Genomic DNA, 22,713 nt, shown 5'->3' on the forward strand with positions numbered 1-22,713 from the left:
AAGCCCAACTACAGGGTGAGTCTCAAAGCAGGAGTAAGCTAGGTGAAGGGCTCCTGGAGTAGGGAAGAGGGAAATACACCTACACACATACCCTACTTGCTTTATATATAACAAATAATCACTTCAAAGGTATTAACTTTGGTGCCTGTGTACTTGTTAATGTTACTATTCAAAAACAATTTTTTTTAACTGATTATGGTTAATGCAGAAGATTCTCAGTAATGATATTATTATACAGTTGTTTCTCATTATTTGTCAATTCTGTGTTTATGAATTTGCCTACTCACCTAAATGTATTTGTAACCCCAAAATGAATACTCAAAATGCTTTCAAGGTCATTTTTAGACATACGCATGTTCAGAGTGGCAAAAAATTTAAGAACTAGCTGAGCTTTGCACAGAGGCTCACATCTGTAATCCCACCACCTTAGAAGGCTGAGGCAGAAGGATTGCTTGAGGCCAGGAGTTCAAGACCAGCCTGGGCAACATAGTGCGACCCCTCCCACCATCTCTGCACAGAAAAAATGAACTAGCTGAGGTTGAACAAGTCAGTGCTCTGCCCTCATGTTTCAGCTCTCATACTTCTAAACCTCCTTTTCCTGGTCCATTTAGTGCCACATTTTTGTATTTTTGTGCTTTCTATTTTTTTTTATTGGTGACTTTACTATTTAAAATGGCCTCTAAGCATAGTGCTAAAGTGCTGTCTAGTGTTGCTGAGCACAAGAAGGCTGTGATGTGCCTTACAGAGAAAATTCGTGTTAGGTAAGCTTTATCAGGCATGAGTCATAGTTCTGTTGGCTATGAGTTCAATGTCAGTGAATCAACAATATATATTATTAAGGTGTCTTTAACAGAAATACACATAGAAGAGGTTATGTATTGATCAGTGATGAAATGTGACCAGACCCTGGCAGGAACCTAACCTGTATTTCCCTTAGGGGCGATGATTCAGTATTCTCTAATTTAGCATTCGGGATGACTTTATAGAACATAACCATGGCAAATGTTTTATAGAACATAACTATGGATTTTATAGAACATAACCATGGCAAATGTTTTATAGAACATAACTATGGGTTTTATAGAACATAACAAATAAGAATCAACTACTTCAGGGTAAATTTTGTTTTGGGAAATAACCAAAATCATTTATGACTAGAACCGATGAATTAGATGGGAATGGTCAAGGGGAACAATACAGAGGTATGATTATTAAAACAGTCTTTCTCTGCCTTTTAAAACATATGCCACCCTTTTTGATAAGCATCTCACCTCACACTTTAAATATTCTAATATATTCCCTTTAGCATTTATGTCCAGGTTGAGAATCAGCATGTAAGTTTCATTTTACCGTCGGACAAGCAAAAGCATGTTGACCTTTATTATTTTTTTTTGAGACAGAGTCTCTGTTGCCCAGGCTGGAGTGCAATGGTGCAATCTCAACTCACTACAACCTCTTGTCTCCCAGGTGCAGGCGATTATCCTGCCTCAGCCTCCTGAGTAGCTGGAATTACAGGCATGTGCTACCACACCTGGCTAATTTTTGTATTTTTAGTAGAGACAGGGTTTCACCACGTTGGCCAGGCTGGTCTCAAACTCCTGACCTCAGGTCATCTGTCCGCCTCAGCCTCCCGAAGTGCTAGGATTGCAGGCTTGAGCCACTGCACCTGGCGTATTTCTGAGTGTTTATTGTAAAAACTATAGTTTTTAAAGTTTGCTAGATGCAATAAAATTTTATCATGTTTAGTGCTTTATTTAGACTTTCCTCTCCCTCCAGTGAAGAATAATTTGTATAAAGCAGAAGTTGGCAAACATTTCCTGGTAAGGGCCAGACGGTAACTATTTTAGGCCTTGTGGGCCATACAGTCTCTACTGCAACTACTCAGCTCTACCACTGTCTGGCAAAAGCAACAATAGACAGTACGTATTACTTTATGTAGTTACAGTATAAACTCCTTTTTCTTTTTTTTCTCTTTTTTGAGACGGAGTCTCACTCTGTTACCCAGGCTGGAGTGCAGGGGAACGATCTTGGCTCACTGCAACCTCCACCTCCCGGGTTTAAGCAATTCTCCTGCCTCAGCCTCCCAAGTAGCTGGGACTACAAGTGTGTGCCACCACATCTGGCTAATTTTTTTGTATTTTTAGTAGAGATGGAGTTTCACCATGCTGGCCAGGCTGGTCTTGAACTCCTGACTTCAATTGATCCGCCCACCTTGGCCTTCTAAAGTGCTGGGATACAGGCTTGAGCCACCGTGCCTGGCCTAGTTATAGTATAAACTCCTTAATGGTAGGGACTATGTATTATACTGTTGTATCCTTCATGTTACATGTAATAGTATAGCACAGCGGGGTCTCAGTAATGGTTGGCTTGGTATGCTGATTTGACCTAGATAATAAAAAGGTTATATTTTTGAAATGTTAATAACTTGAACATTAAAACCCATCCATTTACAGTTAAATTATTTTAGAGATCCTATTTTTTTTCTCTTACTATAAATATCCTTCTTTAGACAGTTACAATAGTTCAAGCTCATGCATTTGGGATTAGGTAGTCAATGGCTGAATTTTATGGTAGTTGGTAAATGCTATAGGACATGTTGGCTTATTTATATAAATGTTCTAATACTTGTATTTGTTAGCCATTATTAAAGTCTTTGAATCATAGTTAAGTCTCCATGGTAGCAGTGGTTTGATGATTATGTCTTAATGGATGCAATATACTATAAAGATAATTCATAGTTAAAGTCTGGTACTGATTTAAATTAAATCATTTGAGAGGCCAGGCACAATGGCTCACACCTGTAATCCTAGCACTTTGGGAGGCTGAGGTGGGAAGATAGCTTCAGCCCAGGAGTTCAAGACTAGCCTGAGCAAAATAGGGAGACCCTGTATCTACAAAAGAAAGAAAAAAAAGAAATAGCTAGCCATGGTGGCACATGCCTGTAGTCCCAGCTATTTGGAAGGCTGAGTTGGGAGGATTGCTTGAGCCCCAGAGGCTGAAACTCCAGTGAACCATAATCAAACCATTGCACTCTAGCCTGGGTGACAGAGCAAGACTGTCTCAAAAAAAAAAAAAAGAAAAGAAAAAAATTATTCGAGAATTGTAAACAATTAGCTGAACAAACTTGCTAAATAATCTGTTGCAGTCTTGACTAAGAGCCTAATAGTTCAGTGAAACAGCTGCATATCCTCTCCTCCTGCCTTATCTCTTGGGCTACAGACATTTTTTTTCTCTGTACTCCTTAAACTCTCTCTCTGTCTCTCTTTTTTTTTTTTAAACTACTCTCCTTTTTCTCATGAGCCAGTTAAGGTAACATCTCAGGCCACATATAAGAAAAGAGTATGAGAAGAGACATTTTAGAAAACATTAAAGTGAAAATCACAGATTCCTCATTTCCTAGTGTTGCTTTTACAGTTAAACATTGTGAAAGTATATGTCAACTAAGTATGTGTAAATCCATTCCTACTACTTTAAGTGTAAAGTATTATTTTGAAAAAAATGCTCACATCTTTTATATAGATGAACGATGTAATACTATTTTATAAGTAAAAATGAACATCTTTTTAGAGTTTACCTGTTAAGACTTTATTTACCCTAAGTGTGCATGTGAGAGGTATGTATATGTGGTATACTTGGGCTGAGGTTCACAGGCTGAGGTTTCTGAAAAACTGGATTATAACACTACTGACTAGAAGGAACCGCTAGATCTGCACTGTCCAACACAGTAGCCACTAGCCACATGAGGCTGTTAAGCTACTGAAATGTACCTATCTGAATTGAGGTCAAAGTGTAAAATACGTACTGTATTTCAAATATTTAGTACAAAAAATAAAGAATGTAAAGTGTTTCATTGATAATTTGTATTTTGATTAAATGCTGCAATTATAATATTTTGGATTTACTAGGTTAAATAAAATACATTATTAAAATTAATTTCACGTTTCTTTTTACTTTTAAAATATAGTTTCTAGAAATGTGGCTTGCGTTTGTAGCTTGCTTTATATTTCTGTTGGACAGCACTGGTCTAAATAGTGTGATCTTTCAACACAGGAAAAGTGTTATAATGAAATATTAGTTTATAAAGACCCATTTGAAATGATCTAGAAACTCTAGCTCTTTTTTTAACTTTTTGGCTAATACGGTGTTTTTGGTTTTGTTTTTTCATTTTGAGACAGTCTTGCTCTGTTGCCCAGACTTGAAGTGCAGTGACGTCGTGATCATGGCTCATTGCAGCCTCAACTCCCTGGGCTCAAGTGATCCTCCTGCCTCAGCTGCCCAAGTAGCTAGGACTATAGGTGCATGCCACCACACCTGGCTAATTTGTTTTATTTTTTGTAGATACGAGGTCTCACTATGTCGCTCAGCTGGTCTTGAACTACTAGACTCAAGTGATCCTTTTGCCTTGGCCTCCTAAAGTACTGGGATTATAGGTGTGAGCTATCATCCTGGGCCTAACTCAGTGTTTAAAATCAGTGTAAAGAACACTTCATTTTAAATTAGCCAGGTGTTGTGGCACATGCCTGTAGTCCCCGCTACTTGGGAGGCTGAAATAGGAGAATCACTTGAACTCGGGAGGTGGAGGTTACAGTGAGCCCAGACTGTGCCATTGCACTCCAGCCTGGGCAACAGAGAGTCTGTCTCAAAAAACAAACAAAAAAAACCTCTTTCTTTTAAATTATTTCAGAATGCCAGAAAAGTATATTAGCTCACTGTACATTCACTAGTCATTAGCAAGCTTTTAAGGACTTCTTGTAAAAGAGGGTAAGAAAGAAGGGCTAGTTGTTGCTTGAATATTTTATTCATCCCAGTTAGAATAAGTTAGTTCTATATGCCCCCAAAAAGGAAAGTATATGTGTGTGTGTATATATATATATTTTTTGGATACAGGGTCTTACTCTGTCACTCAGGTTTGAATACAGTGGCATGATCATGGCCCGTATGCAGCCTTGACCTCCTGGACTCAAGCCATCCTCCTGCCTCAGCAGCCTCCTGAGTACCTGGGACTACAGGCACACGCCACCATGCCTGGCTAATTTGTAAATTTTTTTTGTAGGGATGGAGTTCTCACTTTGTTGCCCAGGCTAGTCTCAAACTCCTGGGCCCAAGTGATCCTCTCACCTCGTGCTTCTAAAGTACTGGGATTACAGGTGTAAGCTACTGCACGTGGCTGATTTATTTTTTTAAGTATAAAATATGTCTGATCCCTAGGTGTCTCCAAATCTAGTAATTTTTATACATTTAAAGCAAGTTTATTTTCTTATTTTTTGAAAGGCGTGTACTTTTTAATTATTTAAACTTAGTTTAAAATATTGTTTTAAAGACCACTAGACAAAAAATTTAAATGTGTATATTATAGTGCTTCGTTCAGGGAAAGTATTATAAAACCAAGCCATGACACAGTGTCAAAATTTGAAAACCTGGGGAATTAGTAACATTACTATAGTGATAAAATGGAAATTTTGATGATACAGACAATAGTCCACAGAGAATTATGACTAAAATTTTTTTTCCTACTAACCATTTCAAGTTAGTTTGCCATCTTATGTTGGTGCTCTTGGAGGCTTACAAATTATTATTATTTGAGCCAGAATCTCTGTCACCCGGGTGGACTGCGATCGTGGCTCACTGCAATCTTAATCTCCTGGGCTCAAGTGATCCTTCTGCCTCAGCCTCTAGAGTAGCTAGAACCACAGGTGTGAGCCACAGCACCTGGCCAGGAAGCTTACAAATTATTAATTGTTAAGAACCCTTTACCTTACTGACAACCAGAGAAGTAATTTCATTGGTTTGGAAATAAATGGACACTTAAGAAATGAAGCAACCTCTTCAACTAATTTTTTTTCAAAGACCAAACTATTGAATTAGTGCTTTTTGAAGAGCATGAAAGAGCAGTCATCAAGTGTGACATTAAAAACTTTCAGCTGGGTGCAGTTGCTCATGCCTGTAATCCCAACACTGGGAGGTTGAGACAGGAGGATTGCTTAAGCCCAGGAGTTCGAGACCAGCCTGGGAAACATAGTGAGAACCTGTCTTTACAAAATATGTATGTATATATATTAGCCAGATGTAGTGGTGACGTTAGCCTGTAATCCCAGTTACTTGGGAGGCTGAGCCCAGGAGATCATGGCTGCAGTGATCTGTGACAATGCCACTGCTCTCCAGCCTGGGTGACAGTAAAACCCTGTCCCAATAAAAAATAACAACTTCGAACAATCTGACCATAACTTATTTTCTGCCAGCTTTCTAGGGCAAGCCTTCCTAACTTGCATGCATTAATCTCAACCAGTATTTTTGCTGTATCAAATACATTTTATGCTCTTTTGCTTCTTGACTTTGTGTTCCTGATCCAAATTGCAAATTCTCCCTTTCTCTTTCAAAATCTATCAGTCTTTAATGACTTTGCTCACATTTTTCTGTTCTGAAGTCTTTCTTATCCCCACCACTCCAGCCCAAGTTAAGGATAATAATTAACTTTTTTTTTCTTCTTTTTGAGACAGAGTCTCCCTCTGTCACCCAGTTTGGAGTATAGTGGCGTGATCTTGGCCCACTGCAACCTCCACCTCCCAGGCCCAAATGATCCTTTCACCTCAGCCTCCTGAGTAGCTGGGGATCACAGGTGCGCACCACCATGCCCAGCTAATTTTTGTATTTTCTGTAGAGATGGGGTTTTGCCACGGTGGCCAGGCTGGTCTTGAACTCCTGGCCTCAAGTGATTTGCGGTCCTTAGCTTCCCAAAGTACTGGGATTACAGGCGTGAGCCACCGCACCGGCCTGTGTTTTACTATCTTTAAAGCTCTTAAAACGATCTCATTTCATTATTAACTTTTTATTGTTTGTCTTCCCCCTCTAGAATGTGAGTTGAATGAGAGCAAGGATAATGTCTATCTAGTTAACAGCACCTAAAATAGTGTGTGACACAAAATAAGCACTCCATAAGTATTTGCTGAGTGATTGAAATACTTTATTCATAGGAAATGTGCACTATGATAACCAACTTTTAAAACAGTTTGTGTATCCATCAAAACTATAAAATGGACAGTCAGATACTATTGACAAATTCCAAATATGAATCCAAACTACTGCCATTTTCTAAGAAAGGACATTTATAGGTAAGGGGCATGGGGGAGTAGGATTTCTAGAACAATTTAAGCTTAAATGGATAGGATTTAATGTCTTAAAGACACTTGCCTTAAGTTTACATCTTTCAGCTTGTAAAATAGATAAGGTAATAAGTGAATCTCTTTAAAATTTCTCAGCTGAGCGCGGTGGCTCACGCCTGTAATCTCAGCACTTTGGGAGGCCAAGGTGGGTGGATCGCTTGAGGCCAGGAGTTCTAGACCAGCCTGGTCAACATGGCGAAACCCCATCTGTACTAAAAATAGAAAAATTAGCCAGGCACAGTGGCGCATGCCTGTGGTCCCAGCTACTCTGGGGGCTGAGGTGGGCAAATCACTTGAGCTCAGGAGGTCGAGGCTGCAGTGAGCTGAGATTGTGCCACTGCACCTCAGCCTGGGCGACAGAGTGAGACCCTGTCTCTAAATAAATAAATAAATAGATTTTATGGGTCTGTATCTTGGCAACACACACACAATAAATAAATAAAAATTTCCCTATTTTTCCCCTAAAGACAAAGTTGCATTTGCAGCCATCACAAAATTGATAGGTATTTTAACTATTATGCTCTGGAACCTTTTCACAGGAATGAGAATTGGGGGTCTGAGTTCCAGACTTACATCAAGCATTTGCTCTACAGCAATCTATGGTAATGATGCCTCTTAGTGCTTACCGGCTTTTTAGGAAACTATAATATGTAGAGGTAAGATATAGTCCATTATTAAATGGCCAATAATTTGATTTTATATAACTATTTAGATATCTTAAAAACAGGTGAAACATTAGGATAGACAGCCTAGTACCCTCTAGTTTTATGTTAATATTGGAACAGTGTATGTTTAACTATTGTTAAGAATATCTTAGCTCATTATTAGACTGTAGTTATAGAAAAGCTCTTTGAAATCTTATCACTTGAGTATCAGATGTATGTGCAGATTACATGTGAGAAAGCATATGCAAGTATATTATAAACTGTAAAGTGTTATATAAATGTTATTATGGGGAAGGCGTAGAACAGGTTTTTTGTTGTTTTTTTTTTAAACACTGTGTGAGAAGATAGTAAAATTCAGAGATAATGGTCTGATCAGGGAACTTGGCAAGAGGCATGATCTTGGGTGATGCCAGACTCCTTTGGGGGTGAATCTGGTAGTTATTGTAATGCTTTATGCCAAGTAAAACTTCCTGAGTCAAAGGAGACTATTTGTCAATAAACATCCAAGTGGTAGCAAAATAGTTTATATAGCTTAAAATACTGAAAATAATTTATATGTAGTTGTCATATAAATTGTTGTGCTGTCACATGTATTATCTGACTCTTACAATAATCTTTGTGAGTTAGGTATTCAGATAATTTAAATGATTTATCTAAGTTACTCACCTGTTAAGTGGGATAACTGAGATTGGAAACCAAGTATTCAGATTCTTAAGTCTTTATTCTTTTATGCTAGCCCTTTAAGAGGAATTGATAAATAATGGTTTCCCCTAGGTAATTTTCAAGTAATTTAGTACAAGTGAGATATGTGAGGCATCGACAGATATTAAGACTGGACAGATTGCCGGGCGCGGTGGCTCACGCCTGTAATCCCAGCACTTTGGGAGGCCGAGGCGGGCGGATCACAAGGTCAGGAGATCGAGACCACGGTGAAACCTCGTCTCTACTAAAAATACAAAAAATTAGCCGGGCGCGGTTGTGGGCGCCTGTAGTCCCAGCTACTCGGGAGGCTGAGGCAGGAGAATGGCGGGAACCCGGGAGGCGGAGCTTGCAGTGAGCTGAGATCCGGCCACTGCACTCCAGCCTGGGCGACAGAGCGAGACTCCGTCTCAAAAAAAAAAAAAAAAAAAAAAAAAAAAAAAAAAGACTGGACAGATCTTCTGACTCCAAAATCAAAGATATATACTTTAAGAATATAAACACTGGAATTGAAATATAATGAATGCTACCTATGGGAAGTTTTAATGATTTTAAATTTTAACAAAATCAACATGAATGAGTAGCAAATATTAACTGGAATATTTAGAAATACCAATTGGACAGCTGTGTATGTGTGAGTGTGTGTGCATGTATGCTTGTAAATAAGAACATTTTGTTATACATATGGTGTAGTAATTTTTCTGGAAAAAAATTTCAAGTTCATTTGAGATTATCATCATCATAAGAGCAGCTAACACTTTGGTAGTCCTCACTATGTGCCAATCACATTTAAGTATATCACACATTGATCCCATTTAATCCTCACAACAGTCCTAAATTTGTATTAATGTTACCAGCTTAACAGTTAACAGAGTTAACTCTATTTGACAGATGAGGAAGCTGAGGTCAGAGAGATTTAAGTTCAAGGTCTTACAGCTATAAGTAGTGTTACCAGGATTCTAACCCAGGCACTCCGGCTCCAAAATCTGTGCCTTAACCACTATATTAATATTCCCTGGGTTTCACCTTGGCAAATATTATAATCACTTTTATATACTCTGAGGTTATATATTCAAATATCTAAAGCACTATTAACAGAGTATAAAAGAGCCTCAGTTTATTTGCTTATTCTTGGACAGGAAGTATTGGGAAATGGAGGTCATAATTTTCTAATATGAATCACTGTATAAGAAATGTCATGGCCGGGCGTGGTGGCTCATGCCTGTAATCCCAGCACTTTGGGAGGCTAAGGTGGGTGGATCGAGGTCAGGAGTTCAAGACCAGCCTGGCCAAGACGGCAAAACCTCGTCTCTACTAAATATACAAAAAAATTAGCTGGGCGTAGTGGCACGCACCTGTAATCCCAGCTATTCGGGAGGCCGAGGCAGAGATTTCTTAAAACCCAGGAGGCAGAGGTTGCAGTAAGCCAAGATTGTGCCACTGCACTCCAGTCTGGTCCAGCCTGGGCAACAGAGCGAGACCCTGTCTCAAAAAAAGAAAAGGAAAGAAAAGTAAAGAATGAAATTTCATGGGCCAAGCACCCTGGTTTATGCCTGTAATCCCAGGATCGAAATTTCAAGGACCAAGCACCCTGGTTTATATGCCTGTAATCCCAGGATCTTGGGAGGTCAAGGGAGGAAGATTGTTTGAGCTCAGGAGTTGGAGACTAGCCTGGGCAACATAGTGAGACCTGGTCTCTATAAAAAATTAAAATAAGCCAGATGTTGTCACATTGGCCTGTAGTCCCAGCTATTTGAGAGGCTGAGGCAGCAGGATCACTTGAGCCCAGGAGTTCAAGGGTTCAGTGAGCTGTGATTGTGCCACTGCACTGCAGCCTGGGTGACAGAGCAAGCCCCATCTCAAGAAAAAAAGAAAAGAAAAGAAATTAAAAGAATTTTTAGGACTAAATGTGATCCATTTAAGAATTAAATATTGCCAAGAAAAGTTTTTCACAGGTGCGTTGGTAAAATATGAGAAGTCATTTGTCCTCAAGCGTTTAAGTGATGATCTGAATTTTGATGTAATTTCTTCTGAGACTCATGGCATTTTATCTTTTTCTGTACTATTTTATTATAAACTGAGAAATGATTTGTGAGTTGGAAAAAGAAAACTTGTTTTCTATTATATATGAATAAAGTCAAAGTAGAAGATGAGGATGACATCAATTGAATGACAAATTATACTTTTAGTTTTTTGTGGTTAAATACTATATTAATTTCCATTTTTTTAAAAAATTAGTTTTTAGTAGAGATAAGGTCTCAATATGTTGCCCAGGCTGGTCTTGAACTCCTGAGCTCAAGTGATCCTTCTGCCTTGGCCTCCCAAAGTGCTGTGATTACAGGCATGAGCCACCTCACCTGACTGTAGTTTTCTTTTAATAAAGGGAAGAGAATTATGTCTTCATGGAATAATCTTACCAATGTTTGAGTAGTAAAGTAAAAATTTAAAAATGCAAGTGCTAATTTTTATATCCCTGTTAAAAACACAGCATTCTTTAGTTTTAAGGGAAAAAATGTATGTCAATTACTAACTCAAGCTGGTTTTTGTTCTCTTCAAACTTAACGTCACACGTTCATATAACCTATAACATCAAATAAGCAGGCATTTATGTGATTTCTAAATATTTCAGATAGACTATTTCTATGTATTTTTTTGGTTTTATTTTACCTTTAAAACAAATAATTTTTAAAAAAATTTTTATTAAATAAGCTTTGATCACAGCTCTTCTCTGTTCCATTTCCCCTACAGGCTACCACTACTCTCCCTTTTACATACTCTTCCTGTTTTTGTCATAATGATTTGCAGGAATGACAGTCCCACCCCACGCCCCCCCAAAAAAATTGCTGCACTCATATCATACAAACTTGGATGACCAAGATTTAATGTAAAGTGATCGTATTGTATAATGGATTTCAACTCCTAAGTAGTAGAGAAGACATCTCAGTCTGAAAAAGTGAATATAAGAGTAAAAGATCTCCAAAGTACTATATACTTTTAATGATGATCATCTTGATGCTTTACCCTATTTCATCTATTTGCAATCGGTATATTTGTAAATATAATTATTGTCTTTAAATTATTTTCTAAGGATAAATTTCCAGGTGTGGTATTTATAGAGCTATTAAAATAATATTTAGTGGCTTTTACAATTGCCAGATGTTTGAATTATTTACAAAGCTACAAGTGTGCAAGTATCTGCTCATTTTACCAAAAGCTAGCCAGATTGTTGTATTAATAGCCGTAAATCACAGTTATATTTGCTTTCTTACTAACTTGAAATGTCAATGTTGAGGTGAATTCTTGCTTTTCAACTTTACTACTACTATGATTCTTATGTGTGTGTGTGATATTTGAAGACGTGAAAATCCCTTTTCACCCTTTTCGGTATCTAGGGAGCCAGATTTCTTTCTGTCTGTTAAGATATAATACAATTTCTCACAAATGTGAAAGACCCAGTCTTCAGGTTCTCTAAAATAATTTACTGTGTCAAGTTTTGATAATATTCCTAGCTCTCTGAAAATGATTGAATCAAATAAGTATTTTTTTTTTCCTACAAACACTACCCACCAGAACAATTTCCGGTTGTTAAATAGTAAAGTCACCATTCCTTTGGTAATGAATATTTAAAGGAACTCCCTTGGAAATGAATTTTGTAATAGGTGATTTTTTATTATGTTTTTACTCTGTGCGATACTGATCCTTGCACTGGATTTCTGTTTGGCAATATGCTTTTTAAAACTGGGAGTCTTAAGGTGACTTTGGGTATTAGCATTTTTCACTAAGTGTTTTGGATTTGAAAGTACCTTTTGACATTGAGTATTTCTTGGTGATGCTAAAAAAATTGATAAATAGCTGACAAACCTCTGTAACCTACAGGTAGGCTAGATCAATGTTATACATTTCTAATGTCAAGATGTCTTTAAAGTAGAGAATTTTAAAGAGTAGAAAATCATAGCTGTCAAAATGCACAAAGATGAACATTCAGAAAGAATTGCTGAATCATCATTGCTTGGCATATAGAGTAGGCGTTCTCATTTCTTTAAAGGTTAACACATTATTACCCTTTATTATATTCTAAACATATATGTACGTTTTCTTTTCCTCATAAAGGTTTTTTTAATGTTTACAGACTCAAGGTATTTGGACTGTGTGCAATTCTTTTGACATTTTCTTATTAATCTATCTCTCTAATAGAAATGAGAACATTTTTGAAAAGATGAGAAAACCATACAGGAGATAAAAGATGAGTTATATACATTGAAAATGTCTCATAAATACCCAAAATATGTTATATTTTCAAAAGCAGGCATCAAAAGGGTATATAAATGCTATGTTCTAACTTTGTTAACAAAAAATTATAGAACTACAGCAAATAATCATGAATATTCATAGAAAACAGGATTAGAAGTAAATGCAGCAATATTTAACAGGGATTACCTAAAATGGTATTGTAGGGAGAGTTTTAAAAACTTTTTTTCTGTGTTTTCCAAAATCTCCAACAATGCATATATATTTATAATTAGGGAAATGTGTTTTTGAAAGAAAAAAATATTTCTCATACTACTGCCCCTTAAGTGGCATATCCAAATTTTACATTGATCCAGTTGCAGTTAAGCCTTGTAAGGAACATGAGTATGTACTGTCTGTAACCTGATACTTTGTTCTAGCTTTCCTGCAGCACCAAAATTCTTTAAATAGGGACCCTGTGGGGTGGCTGCAAGGGACAGGGGTTGAGGGGTGGCAGGGACCTCATTCAGTTTTAGTTTAGTTGAAGTAACTAAATCCAGATACTAAAATTTCAAAAATAAATATTTATGTGCCAGAACTATGAACTCATGTATACTAGAAATAGTTAGCTAAAATCATGTTTAAGTCCTTTACTTATTTTAAAATAATGCATTTGAATTTTATTATAGATAATATTTTAACAATGTGAAACTAGTACACAAAGTTTCTGGCGTTTCTGATTGATACACGTCAGGAATTTTGAAGATGATGTAAATTATTTAAAAATCCTAATTTAAATAACCCGTTTTTATTATTATATACTTAAAAAATAGCTTACAATTAATGCCTAAAGCAGATTTGTCTTTCCTTTTATCTGTATATTAACTTTAACTTCTTTTAACTTATGGTGTTTAATGACTGTAATGATTTTTCACCTAGTATGGAATACATAAATATATAGTTGTGACATTCTGTGTTGAAATATTGGCATGTTAACCCATTTGGCCTGTTTAATTAGGAAATAAAGATGGTAGAGCCAGTCGGAAAATGAATAGTTAATCGTGGAGGAGGAGAAAACATAGCTCAGTACTTTGACTAGAGGCAGCTGGGAAAGTGACGTCCTGTAGCATTTGCTGTTCTAGAAAGTACAGAGACACGTAGTGAAAATGGGAGGATCTAGAAGGAGGCTGTCTCCCGTGTAGTGTATATTTATCTGTAAGTGAGCCGTTGGGGAAGGATTGAATACAGAGACGCTGTCTGCTTGCTGCCTTAAGACAGCTAGCTGAATTGCTGATTAACTTTTAAAATACCCAGCTTGGTTTATTTTTCTTAGAATCTGTCTATTGCTAAGACTGGGGACACTGTTTTCTTTTACAAAGGGAAATCTAAGTTAATTTCAAGGCATTCGAAATGGGGAAAGACTATTATTGCATTTTGGGAATTGAGAAAGGAGCTTCAGATGAAGATATTAAAAAGGCTTACCGAAAACAAGCCCTCAAATTTCATCCGGACAAGAACAAATCTCCTCAGGCAGAGGAAAAATTTAAAGAGGTCGCAGAAGCTTATGAAGTATTGAGTGATCCTAAAAAGAGAGAAATATATGATCAGTTTGGGGAGGAAGGTAAGTATTCTCTGCATATCCTTCTGTCTCTTCGACTCTGTCTCTTTTTTTCTCTCTCTCCCAGCCTTTTTTCCCCTCTCTCTCAGCTTGTGGTTATCCTTAAATTGGATTCTCAGTCATATCAAAAGTAGAAGGACAAATAATGGATAATAACAAGATTTCATCTCTGATCATATGAATGAGTATTGCAGAGCTATGAATGAAATGTCCTTGTTTGCCTTTTTTATTTTAGCATTTTGTATTATACATATTTTTCATTAGACTTACAATGTTAACATTGTATATTTTAAAAGAAACCTTGAATTCCCATACCTATTAGTAAATTGTGTCAAAAGTCTTATGCAACCTGTTTCGTTTTCTAACGAATTTTCTGCCAGAACCAATAGAGTCTTTAGTCATTTAAAACCTTAAGATTGGCGTTTCAGGTTCTGAGTAGTTTATACTGTATTCACAAGAACAAAAAGTAGTTTTTTGCCTTTCTTATAGCAAGGCTAGTTTAGACTGAACAAGACAGAGTTGTGACTCTCAGAAGCAGAAGGCGCAGGCATTTAGCTTCTAGTTGTTTTTGGCATTCTGCCTGGAGAGGAAAGAATTTTCCTGATGTCATAAAATACCAGAACAAGTTTTTAGCTTAATTGTAAACAATAATTGTGTGCCAAGAAAATGAGATCTCAGAAATACAATTTTTGACCTAAAATGGCCACCTAGTTAGAATAATTATTGATTTACTTTTAGGTGACATTATTTCTTTTGAAATTTTACTATCTAGGTATAGAGAAAAACAAGACAACTTCCCTTTCCTCTCCCTGCCATACCTTTGTTTTTTGCATTGTGAGATCAAAAACTAGTGAGCACAGTAAAAGAGGATAATTTCAGATTATCCTTTTTTCATTCTTCATTTTAAATCAGGTTTGTCCATCACTTCCATATAAATGGGGCTATGAAGTAAGACTATTTCAAATTGCTAATTGATAACACAAAAAACTTTGACTTGTACTGGTTTGGGGATTTTCAACTTTTAACATCAGGACTAAGTTATTTTATTATTAGTTTTTCCCCCAAAATACTGGCTTTCAAATCATTGTAGCTATGAAAACTTTTTTGTTATCCCTTTGATTCCTTTATTACATTTAACATCCAATTTTCCTAGAAATATATTCTTAAAATTATAGTGAAGCAGTGACTGCTTATTTTGAATGAAACAAATCAAATGTAGATAAGCAGGGTGATTGTATATAGAGGGTTTTTTTCCTTCTTGTTTTGTTTAACTTTTCTGATCTATGAGTTGCCCAAAATTGAAGTTTATGTTGCTGGTTTTGGTGTGGTGAGGACCTACAGTGTCAGGTTCTTACAAAGTAAATATTGAAAAAGGCAAATACTGGGCAGTTCAATCCTGCATAATACCCATGGCCATACATATTACCCAATATATCATGACTTGGTTTATCTCAAAAGCTAAGCAGGATTCTGAGATACTACCAATAATGTACTACTATTTCTGAAGGAGTTATTTTGTAATTTTGTAAAGAAATTCACAAACATGGAATAACACTGTGAATTCCTGTGAAAAAGCAGATATCCACTGCTTTATATTTAAAATATTTTGCAACAATTCACTGATAGCTCAAGTTTGTGGCTAAGCCATTAGATTCAGGGTTTAGTAAGGATATTTGTCTTCAGAATTTTCAAGTCACCAAATGATACATTTTTCTTGATTTAGCATTACCTCTTAATAGTGCTTTCCTAGAGTGATTTTTCTTATTTAATTTTTATTGGGCATTACACAGTGAGTGAATTTTTTTTAAAAATTAAATCACCCTGAATCTGTATACCCTGGATTTTTTTTTTTACTTACATAATTGATATAAGTGATAGGAGGAGTGAGGAGAGAATACATTTTTTAAAACATAGAAATATATTATGCAGAAATACCATTCTCTAGTTATAGGTTACTTGAAAATACAATTGAATGGGCCAGGCGCGGTGGCTCACGCCTGTAATTCCAGCACTTTGGGAGGCCGAGACAGGTGATCACCTGAGGTTAGGAGTTCAAGACCAGCCTGGCCAACATGGTGAAACCCTGTCTCCACTAAAAATACAAAAATTAGCTGGGTGTGGTGGCGGGCGCCTGTAATCCCAGCTCCTTGGGAGGGTGAGGCAGGAGAATCGCCTGAACCCAAGAGGCGGAGGTTGCAGTGAGCCGAGATCGAGCCACTGAACTTAAGCCTAGGCGACAGAGCGAGACCCCGTCTCAAAAAAAAAAAAAAGGAAAAAAAAGGAAATACAATTGAATGAAAGTTATTTGAATTATTTTTTAGAATTATTCTTTCTTCACAGGAAAGTATTATATTTATTTGCCGTTTATTCAGAATATCTCATTTATTCTATTAAAAATCCCATTTAGATACACTGTGAAAGTAGGGGAAAACATTTTTTCTCTTTGCCTTTTATTTATATCCAGACGTGGTTCCGTAGGTTTCTCCAGTAGTAACACAACACTGAACTTTAGGGCTATGGAAACACTATTAATTTACCTGGTATCCTTCTTCCCGCTCCCCCTCAGTTATTACAGTCTTGGGACTTAGAGCTGGGATGGTGGGAATGAGGAACCATGAACTGAAAAGTATATAAGTTGCTATGCTAAATTTATATATTTAGGCATGAAAGAACCAGTAATCCAGTTTGTGTTCTGAATATTCACAATTCAAAACGTTTTGTTTTAAAAACGGTTGGCTAGCTGGGTGAGGTGGCATATGCCTGTAGTCTCAGCTAATAGGGAGGCTGAGGCTGAAGGACTGCTTGAGCCCAAGAGTTTGAGTCCAGACTTTGCAACATAGCAAGCAAGACCCTATCTCTAAGAAAAACAAAGGAAAGAAAAAAAAAATACAGATACCTCAAATTTACTTTTAGGAATCTGTAAAAGGGAAACAAAAACATGTCCACACAAAGACATGTATCTGAATGCCTATAGCAGCATTATTTATAATAGCTCCAAACTGGAAACAATCTGAAAGCACCATAAATTGGTGAATTAAACAAAATATGCTATGTTCATTCTATGAGGAACTATTTAGCAATAAAAGGACCAGTTTCTGAAACATGCTACACCATGGGTGAACCTCAGAAACTATGCTAAATGAAAGAAGCCAGATGTAAAAGACTACATATTGTATGATTTTATTTATGTGAAATGTCTGGAAAAGGCCAGTACATAGAAAAAGAAAGTAGATCTTTCTTGCCTAGGACTTGAGGTGGGAGCAGGGATTAGCTACAAATAACAACTAGAGAATTCTTTGGAATGATGGAAATGTTCTATAACTGGATTCTGATGATGGTTATACAACTCTATCAATTTACTATAATCAATTAGATTGTATTTGTACAAGAGGTTAATTTTATGTATGTAATAAATCTCTTTTTAAAAATAAATTTTCTCTATAGTTGAATCATTTGGAAATAAAAACCACAGAACTACAGAAATTTAAAATTGGATTCTGAACCACTCTCTCTCAAAGTTTTAGGTTTAGTCTTGAAGAGTTTAGTGGATGTCAGCAGAAATTTGTATTAAGAGATTTAAAAGAAAAGATTTTCTTTTTTTTTTTTTTTTTTTTTTTTTTTGAGACGGAGTCTCGCTCTGTCACCCAGGCTGGAGTGCAGTGGCCGGATCTCAGCTCACTGCAAGCTCTGTCTCCCGGGTTTACGCCATTCTCCTGCCTCAGCCTCCGGAGTAGCTGGGACTACAGGCGGCCGCCACCTCGCCCGGCTAGTTTTTTGTATTTTTTAGTAGAGACGGGGTTTCATCGTGTTAGCCAGGATGGTCTCGATCTCCTGACCTCATGATCCACCCGCCTCGGCCTCCCAAAGTGCTGGGATTACAGGCTTGAGCCACCGCGCCCGGCCTAAAGAAAAGATTTTCAATAACACATCCTCATTTATTCCAGTTCTCTAACTTTTCATTTTTTATACTTTCTGTATTTTGTTATTGCTTATGATTTATTCAGTAACTTCAAATATTAAAAGGTAGTGTTTAAATGATAAAACTTATATTTATTAATCTTTATACTAGTTCTCTTCTGTTCTTTAACTTATATATTTAGCTAGCTGGATTTTAAAAAATTTACTATTTGTTCTGAAAACATGTAAGTAAATTTGATGTGAATTAAAACTGTTTAAAAGATCTCAGAATCTCATTATTTTTTAACTGAAGTCTTGCTATAAATCTGGATTTTTACATATTAGATCTCCTTGGAGTAAGAGTTATTAAAGTACTATGTTTTTTTCTTTGCAATCTGAATTTTTCTCCAGTGTTTCTTCTTTTGGAAACTTTTAGTCAACCTTAACTAATTAGTGGGAATCATTGTTATAGATAGTATTGCAAACACGTATTTGGTTTGGGACTGCAAACTGGTTGACTGGTTAGTTGTAAAATAATAGCAGTCCTGCTAAATCATAGGCAAATGTTGATTCTCTAGTGCATTTTTTGATCACACAAAGTGATGATAGTGTCTAGAAAACATTTGAATAGCAGAGGGAATCCAATTGAATATTAAACATTTCCATTAGTGTTAAAAATGCACATGATTAAGAACTGACCATAAAGTTAATGTGACGTTACTTAAAATTTTATATGCTACACAATGCAAGTGATACTTGCATAATAATGTATGTTATAGTGGCATGAATTTTGGTAGGATTTTTTTCTTTTTTTGTTGTTGTTTTTGAGACAGAATCTTGCTCTGTCACCCAGGTTGGAGTGCAGTGGTGCGATCTTGGCTCACTGCAACTTCCGCCTCCCCAGTCCAAGTGATTCTCCTGCCTCAGCCTCCTGTGTAGCTGGGATTATAGGTGCGCCACCACGCCTGGCTAATTTTTGTTTTTGTTTTTGTTTTGTTTTGTTTTTGAGACAGAGTCTTGCTCTGTCGCCCAGGCTGGAGTGGAGTGGCCGGATCTCAGCTCACTGCAAGCTCCGCCTCCCGGGTTTACGCCATTCTCCTGCCTCAGCCTCCCGAGTAGCTGGGACTACAGGCGCGCACCACCTCGCCCGGCTAGTTTTTTGTATTTTTAGTAGAGACGGGGTTTCACCGTGTTGGTCAGGCAGATCTCGAACTCCTGACCTCATGCTTCACTCGCCTTGGCCTCCCAAAGTGCTGGGATTACAGGTGTGAGCCACTGCACCGGTCTAGGATTTTTTTCATTCATTCGAGTAGCTTCATTCTTTGTCTGAGCTGCATAGTTGACTGTTTAATAGTGTCTAGGAAAACCTCAAAGCTGCATTGGAGTCTTTTTATCAGCTTTAATAAGTTACTTCAGATTTTGGCCGGGCGCGGTGGCTCAAGCCTGTAATCCCAGCACTTTGGGAGGCCGAGACGGGCGGATCACGAGGTCAGCAGATCGAGACCATCCTGGCTAACACAGGGAAACCCCGTCTCTACTAAAAAATACAAAAAAAACTAGCCGGGTGAGGTGGCGGCGCCTGTAGTCCCAGCTACTCGGGAGGCTGAGGCAGGAGAATGGCGGGAACCCGGGAGGCGGAGCTTGCAGTGAGCCGAGATCGTGCCACAGCACTCCAGCCTGGGCGACAGAGCGAGACTCCGTCTCAAAAAAAAAAAAAAAAAAAGTTACTTCAGACTTTGTATGAATCTTCTCAGGGACTTTGTAATTCTGACCGAATTACCATTTTTGGCAGAGGAGGAAGAGGTTTTCGAGAAAGCCAAACCCATGACGTAATAAATTAAAACGTTATTATTTCTTTTCATGAATTCATTATGGGTGCAAGTATTTAAATTTTGTCTCATAAGAGGCTAGATTGGGCAGGCTGATTTACCCAGTTTGCTTAACTCAGTTAAGTAATTATATTCCCTTAAGTCTATGGGATGAAGGATAAAATGATTCGAATAATTTAAGCATTGGTTGAGTCACTTTGGTCATGACCTTGAGCTACATATTATTCTATCATTAAAAAAAATCTGCCATTAGCTTTTTAACATTTGGAGTTATAATTATACTACTAAAATTTGTAAAAGGGAAATTTGGATGAGCTGCTTATGAAAAGATCTTGTCCTGCTTATACTTGTCATTCAGTTTCTACAAGGAATTTCCCTAACTGCTATTTGGATATATTGTTCAATACATATTTTGACAATTTTCAGATTATTAGGTCTCTCTTGGTCTCTCCAGATTTCTATTCAGGGATGAAGGTAAACATTTAGATATCACTTGAGACTCTGTTAGATGAAATAGAGTGTATATATATACCTTTTAATGGAAGAAGCCAAATGTAGAATAAGACATAAGCAAAACTAAGTTTCTTTAAAGTATGCTGGTGTTAGTGGCATTTTAAATTGTTAAATCTCTTATATATGTATATGTGTGATTATATTTTACATTGTTTTTGCTTCTGCCTTTTTCTCTGTACTGATATTCAAGATACTTTTTTTAGTTTTGATTTAGAAGGACTTTAGGAATTAGTTCATTCCCTTCATTCACTAAGCGTGGATGCCTACCATTTTCAGCCCTGTATGCTTGAGCAATGCAAAATGAATATATTTCCTGCCTTCAAATCACTCACTGTTTGGAGATACTCAAATCTCCTAGCTTAACCTGTTGAATTTTTCATAGTTTTATGATCTTTAGATTCTTTTCCTGCTTGTTTCTTGGTCAGTATTGACCTCTAAAAGATCACCATACTGTTGTTTTTTGGGTTTTAGTAGAACATTTCTTTCACACATAGTGGAAAATGTTGTTTCAAATATAATCTTTTCTGGGTTAAATATTACTTAGTGGAACCTTTAAGCAAAGGGTCAAAAAGTCACTATATTGTTGCCTGACGTGGATTGTTCACAAGAGACAGAAATAACCCATATAGAGGCCTTACATGTCAAAGTTTACAGCTCTTGATTTCAGTCTTCTTCTCATAAGCATTGAAATTAATGCTAAGATGTGGTATGCCTAGATAAACAAATTTGGCATCTAGAGAAGGAATGACAATTTTAGTGTCTAAAAAACTATTTTTCATTATTAGAATTTTTTTACTCTCTGCCACAGAGTTCTATTTTAATTCTTTTTTTTTTTTTTTTTTTTTTTGAGATGGAGTTTTGCTCCTTTTGCCCAGACTGGAGTGCAATGGCGCAGTCTTGGCTCACTGTAACCTCCGCCTCCCAGGTTCAAGCGATTCTCCTGCCTTAGCCTCCCAAGTAGCTGGGATTATAGGCATGTGCCGCCATGCCCAGCTAATTTTGTATTTGTACTAGAGATGGTGTTTCACTATGTAGACCAGGCTGGTCTCGAACTCCTGACCTCAAGTGATGCACCCGACTCGGTCTCCCAAAGTGCTGAGATTACAGGTGTGAGCCACTGCACCTGGCCCTATTTTAATTCTTAAACAGTAAAAGATGATCTGAAATAAAACTAGTTAGAATGAATATGGTATTTTTTATTACATTATATTTTTACGTATTTCTATTTTATTTATATATAAACAATATGAATGTGGTATCTTGTATTTTACAACATATTTTATTAATATATTTCTATTTTTAAATGTTATATATATTGTTTGATTATAATATAAATTAAATATTTAAGTTCTATACTTTGTATCAATTACTGAAGACCTTCCAACTGACATCTTTTAAAAACTTACATATTTATAAGTAGATACTTATATAATTTATATATTTCAGCATGCCAGATCAGTAGTTTATAAGATAAGAAGTTCCTAATTTTCTTTGCTTTTTCTTTTTTTTTCTTTTCTTTTTTTTTTTTTTGAGACGGAATCTCACACTGTTGCCTGGGCTGGTGTGCAGTGGCGTGACCTTGGCTTACTGCAACCTCCGCCTCCTGGGTTCAAGTGATTCTCCTGCCTCAGCCTCCCAAGTAGCTAGTATTACGGGCGCCCACCACCACACCTGGCTAATTTTTTGTAATTTTAGTAGAGATGGGGTTTCACTATGTTGGCCAGGCTGGTCTCAAACTCCTGACCTCATGATCCACCTGCCTCAGCCTCCCACAGTGTTGGGATTACAGGTGTGAGCCTCTGCACCTGGCCTTATTTTATTTTTCTTACTTACCTGAGGAACAAAGAATCAGGAATAAATTATTAAAGATGCTGATTTGGCCACGAGCAGTGGCTCATGCCTGTAATCCCAGCACTTTGGGAGGCCGAGGCAGGCAGATCATCTGAGGTCGGGAGTTCGAGACCAGCCTGACCAACATGGAGAAACCTTGCCTCTACTAAAAATACAAAGTTAGCCGGGCGTGGTGGCGCATGCCTGTAATCCCAGCTACTCGGGAGGCTGAGGCAGGAGAATCGTTTGAACCCGGGAGGCGGAGGTTGCGGTGA

The 22,713-nt window shown here is 37.1% G+C and overlaps 1 protein-coding gene across 5 annotated transcripts in view; it reads left to right on the forward strand.

Moving 5' to 3' along the window:
* DNAJB4 (DnaJ heat shock protein family (Hsp40) member B4) overlaps positions 1-22,713 on the forward strand; it is a 38,094-nt gene that overhangs the window by 10,225 nt on the left and 5,156 nt on the right. For 2 of the 5 annotated variants that reach the window (XM_025381868.1, XM_025384719.1), the window contains exon 1: positions 13,212-14,372. The exons of 2 other annotated variants lie outside the window; for them this stretch is intronic. In XM_025381868.1, coding sequence (XP_025237653.1) covers positions 14,162-14,372 — 211 coding nt within the window. In that variant the 5' untranslated portion in view covers positions 13,212-14,161. Of the gene's footprint in view, positions 1-13,211; positions 14,373-22,713 lie in introns of those variants that run through there. One more of the 5 variants, XM_025382598.1, reaches the window with a different exon arrangement.

The sequence above is a fragment of the Theropithecus gelada genome, chromosome 1 (assembly GCF_003255815.1).
Source record: "Theropithecus gelada isolate Dixy chromosome 1, Tgel_1.0, whole genome shotgun sequence".
Taxonomy (NCBI): domain Eukaryota; kingdom Metazoa; phylum Chordata; class Mammalia; order Primates; family Cercopithecidae; genus Theropithecus; species Theropithecus gelada.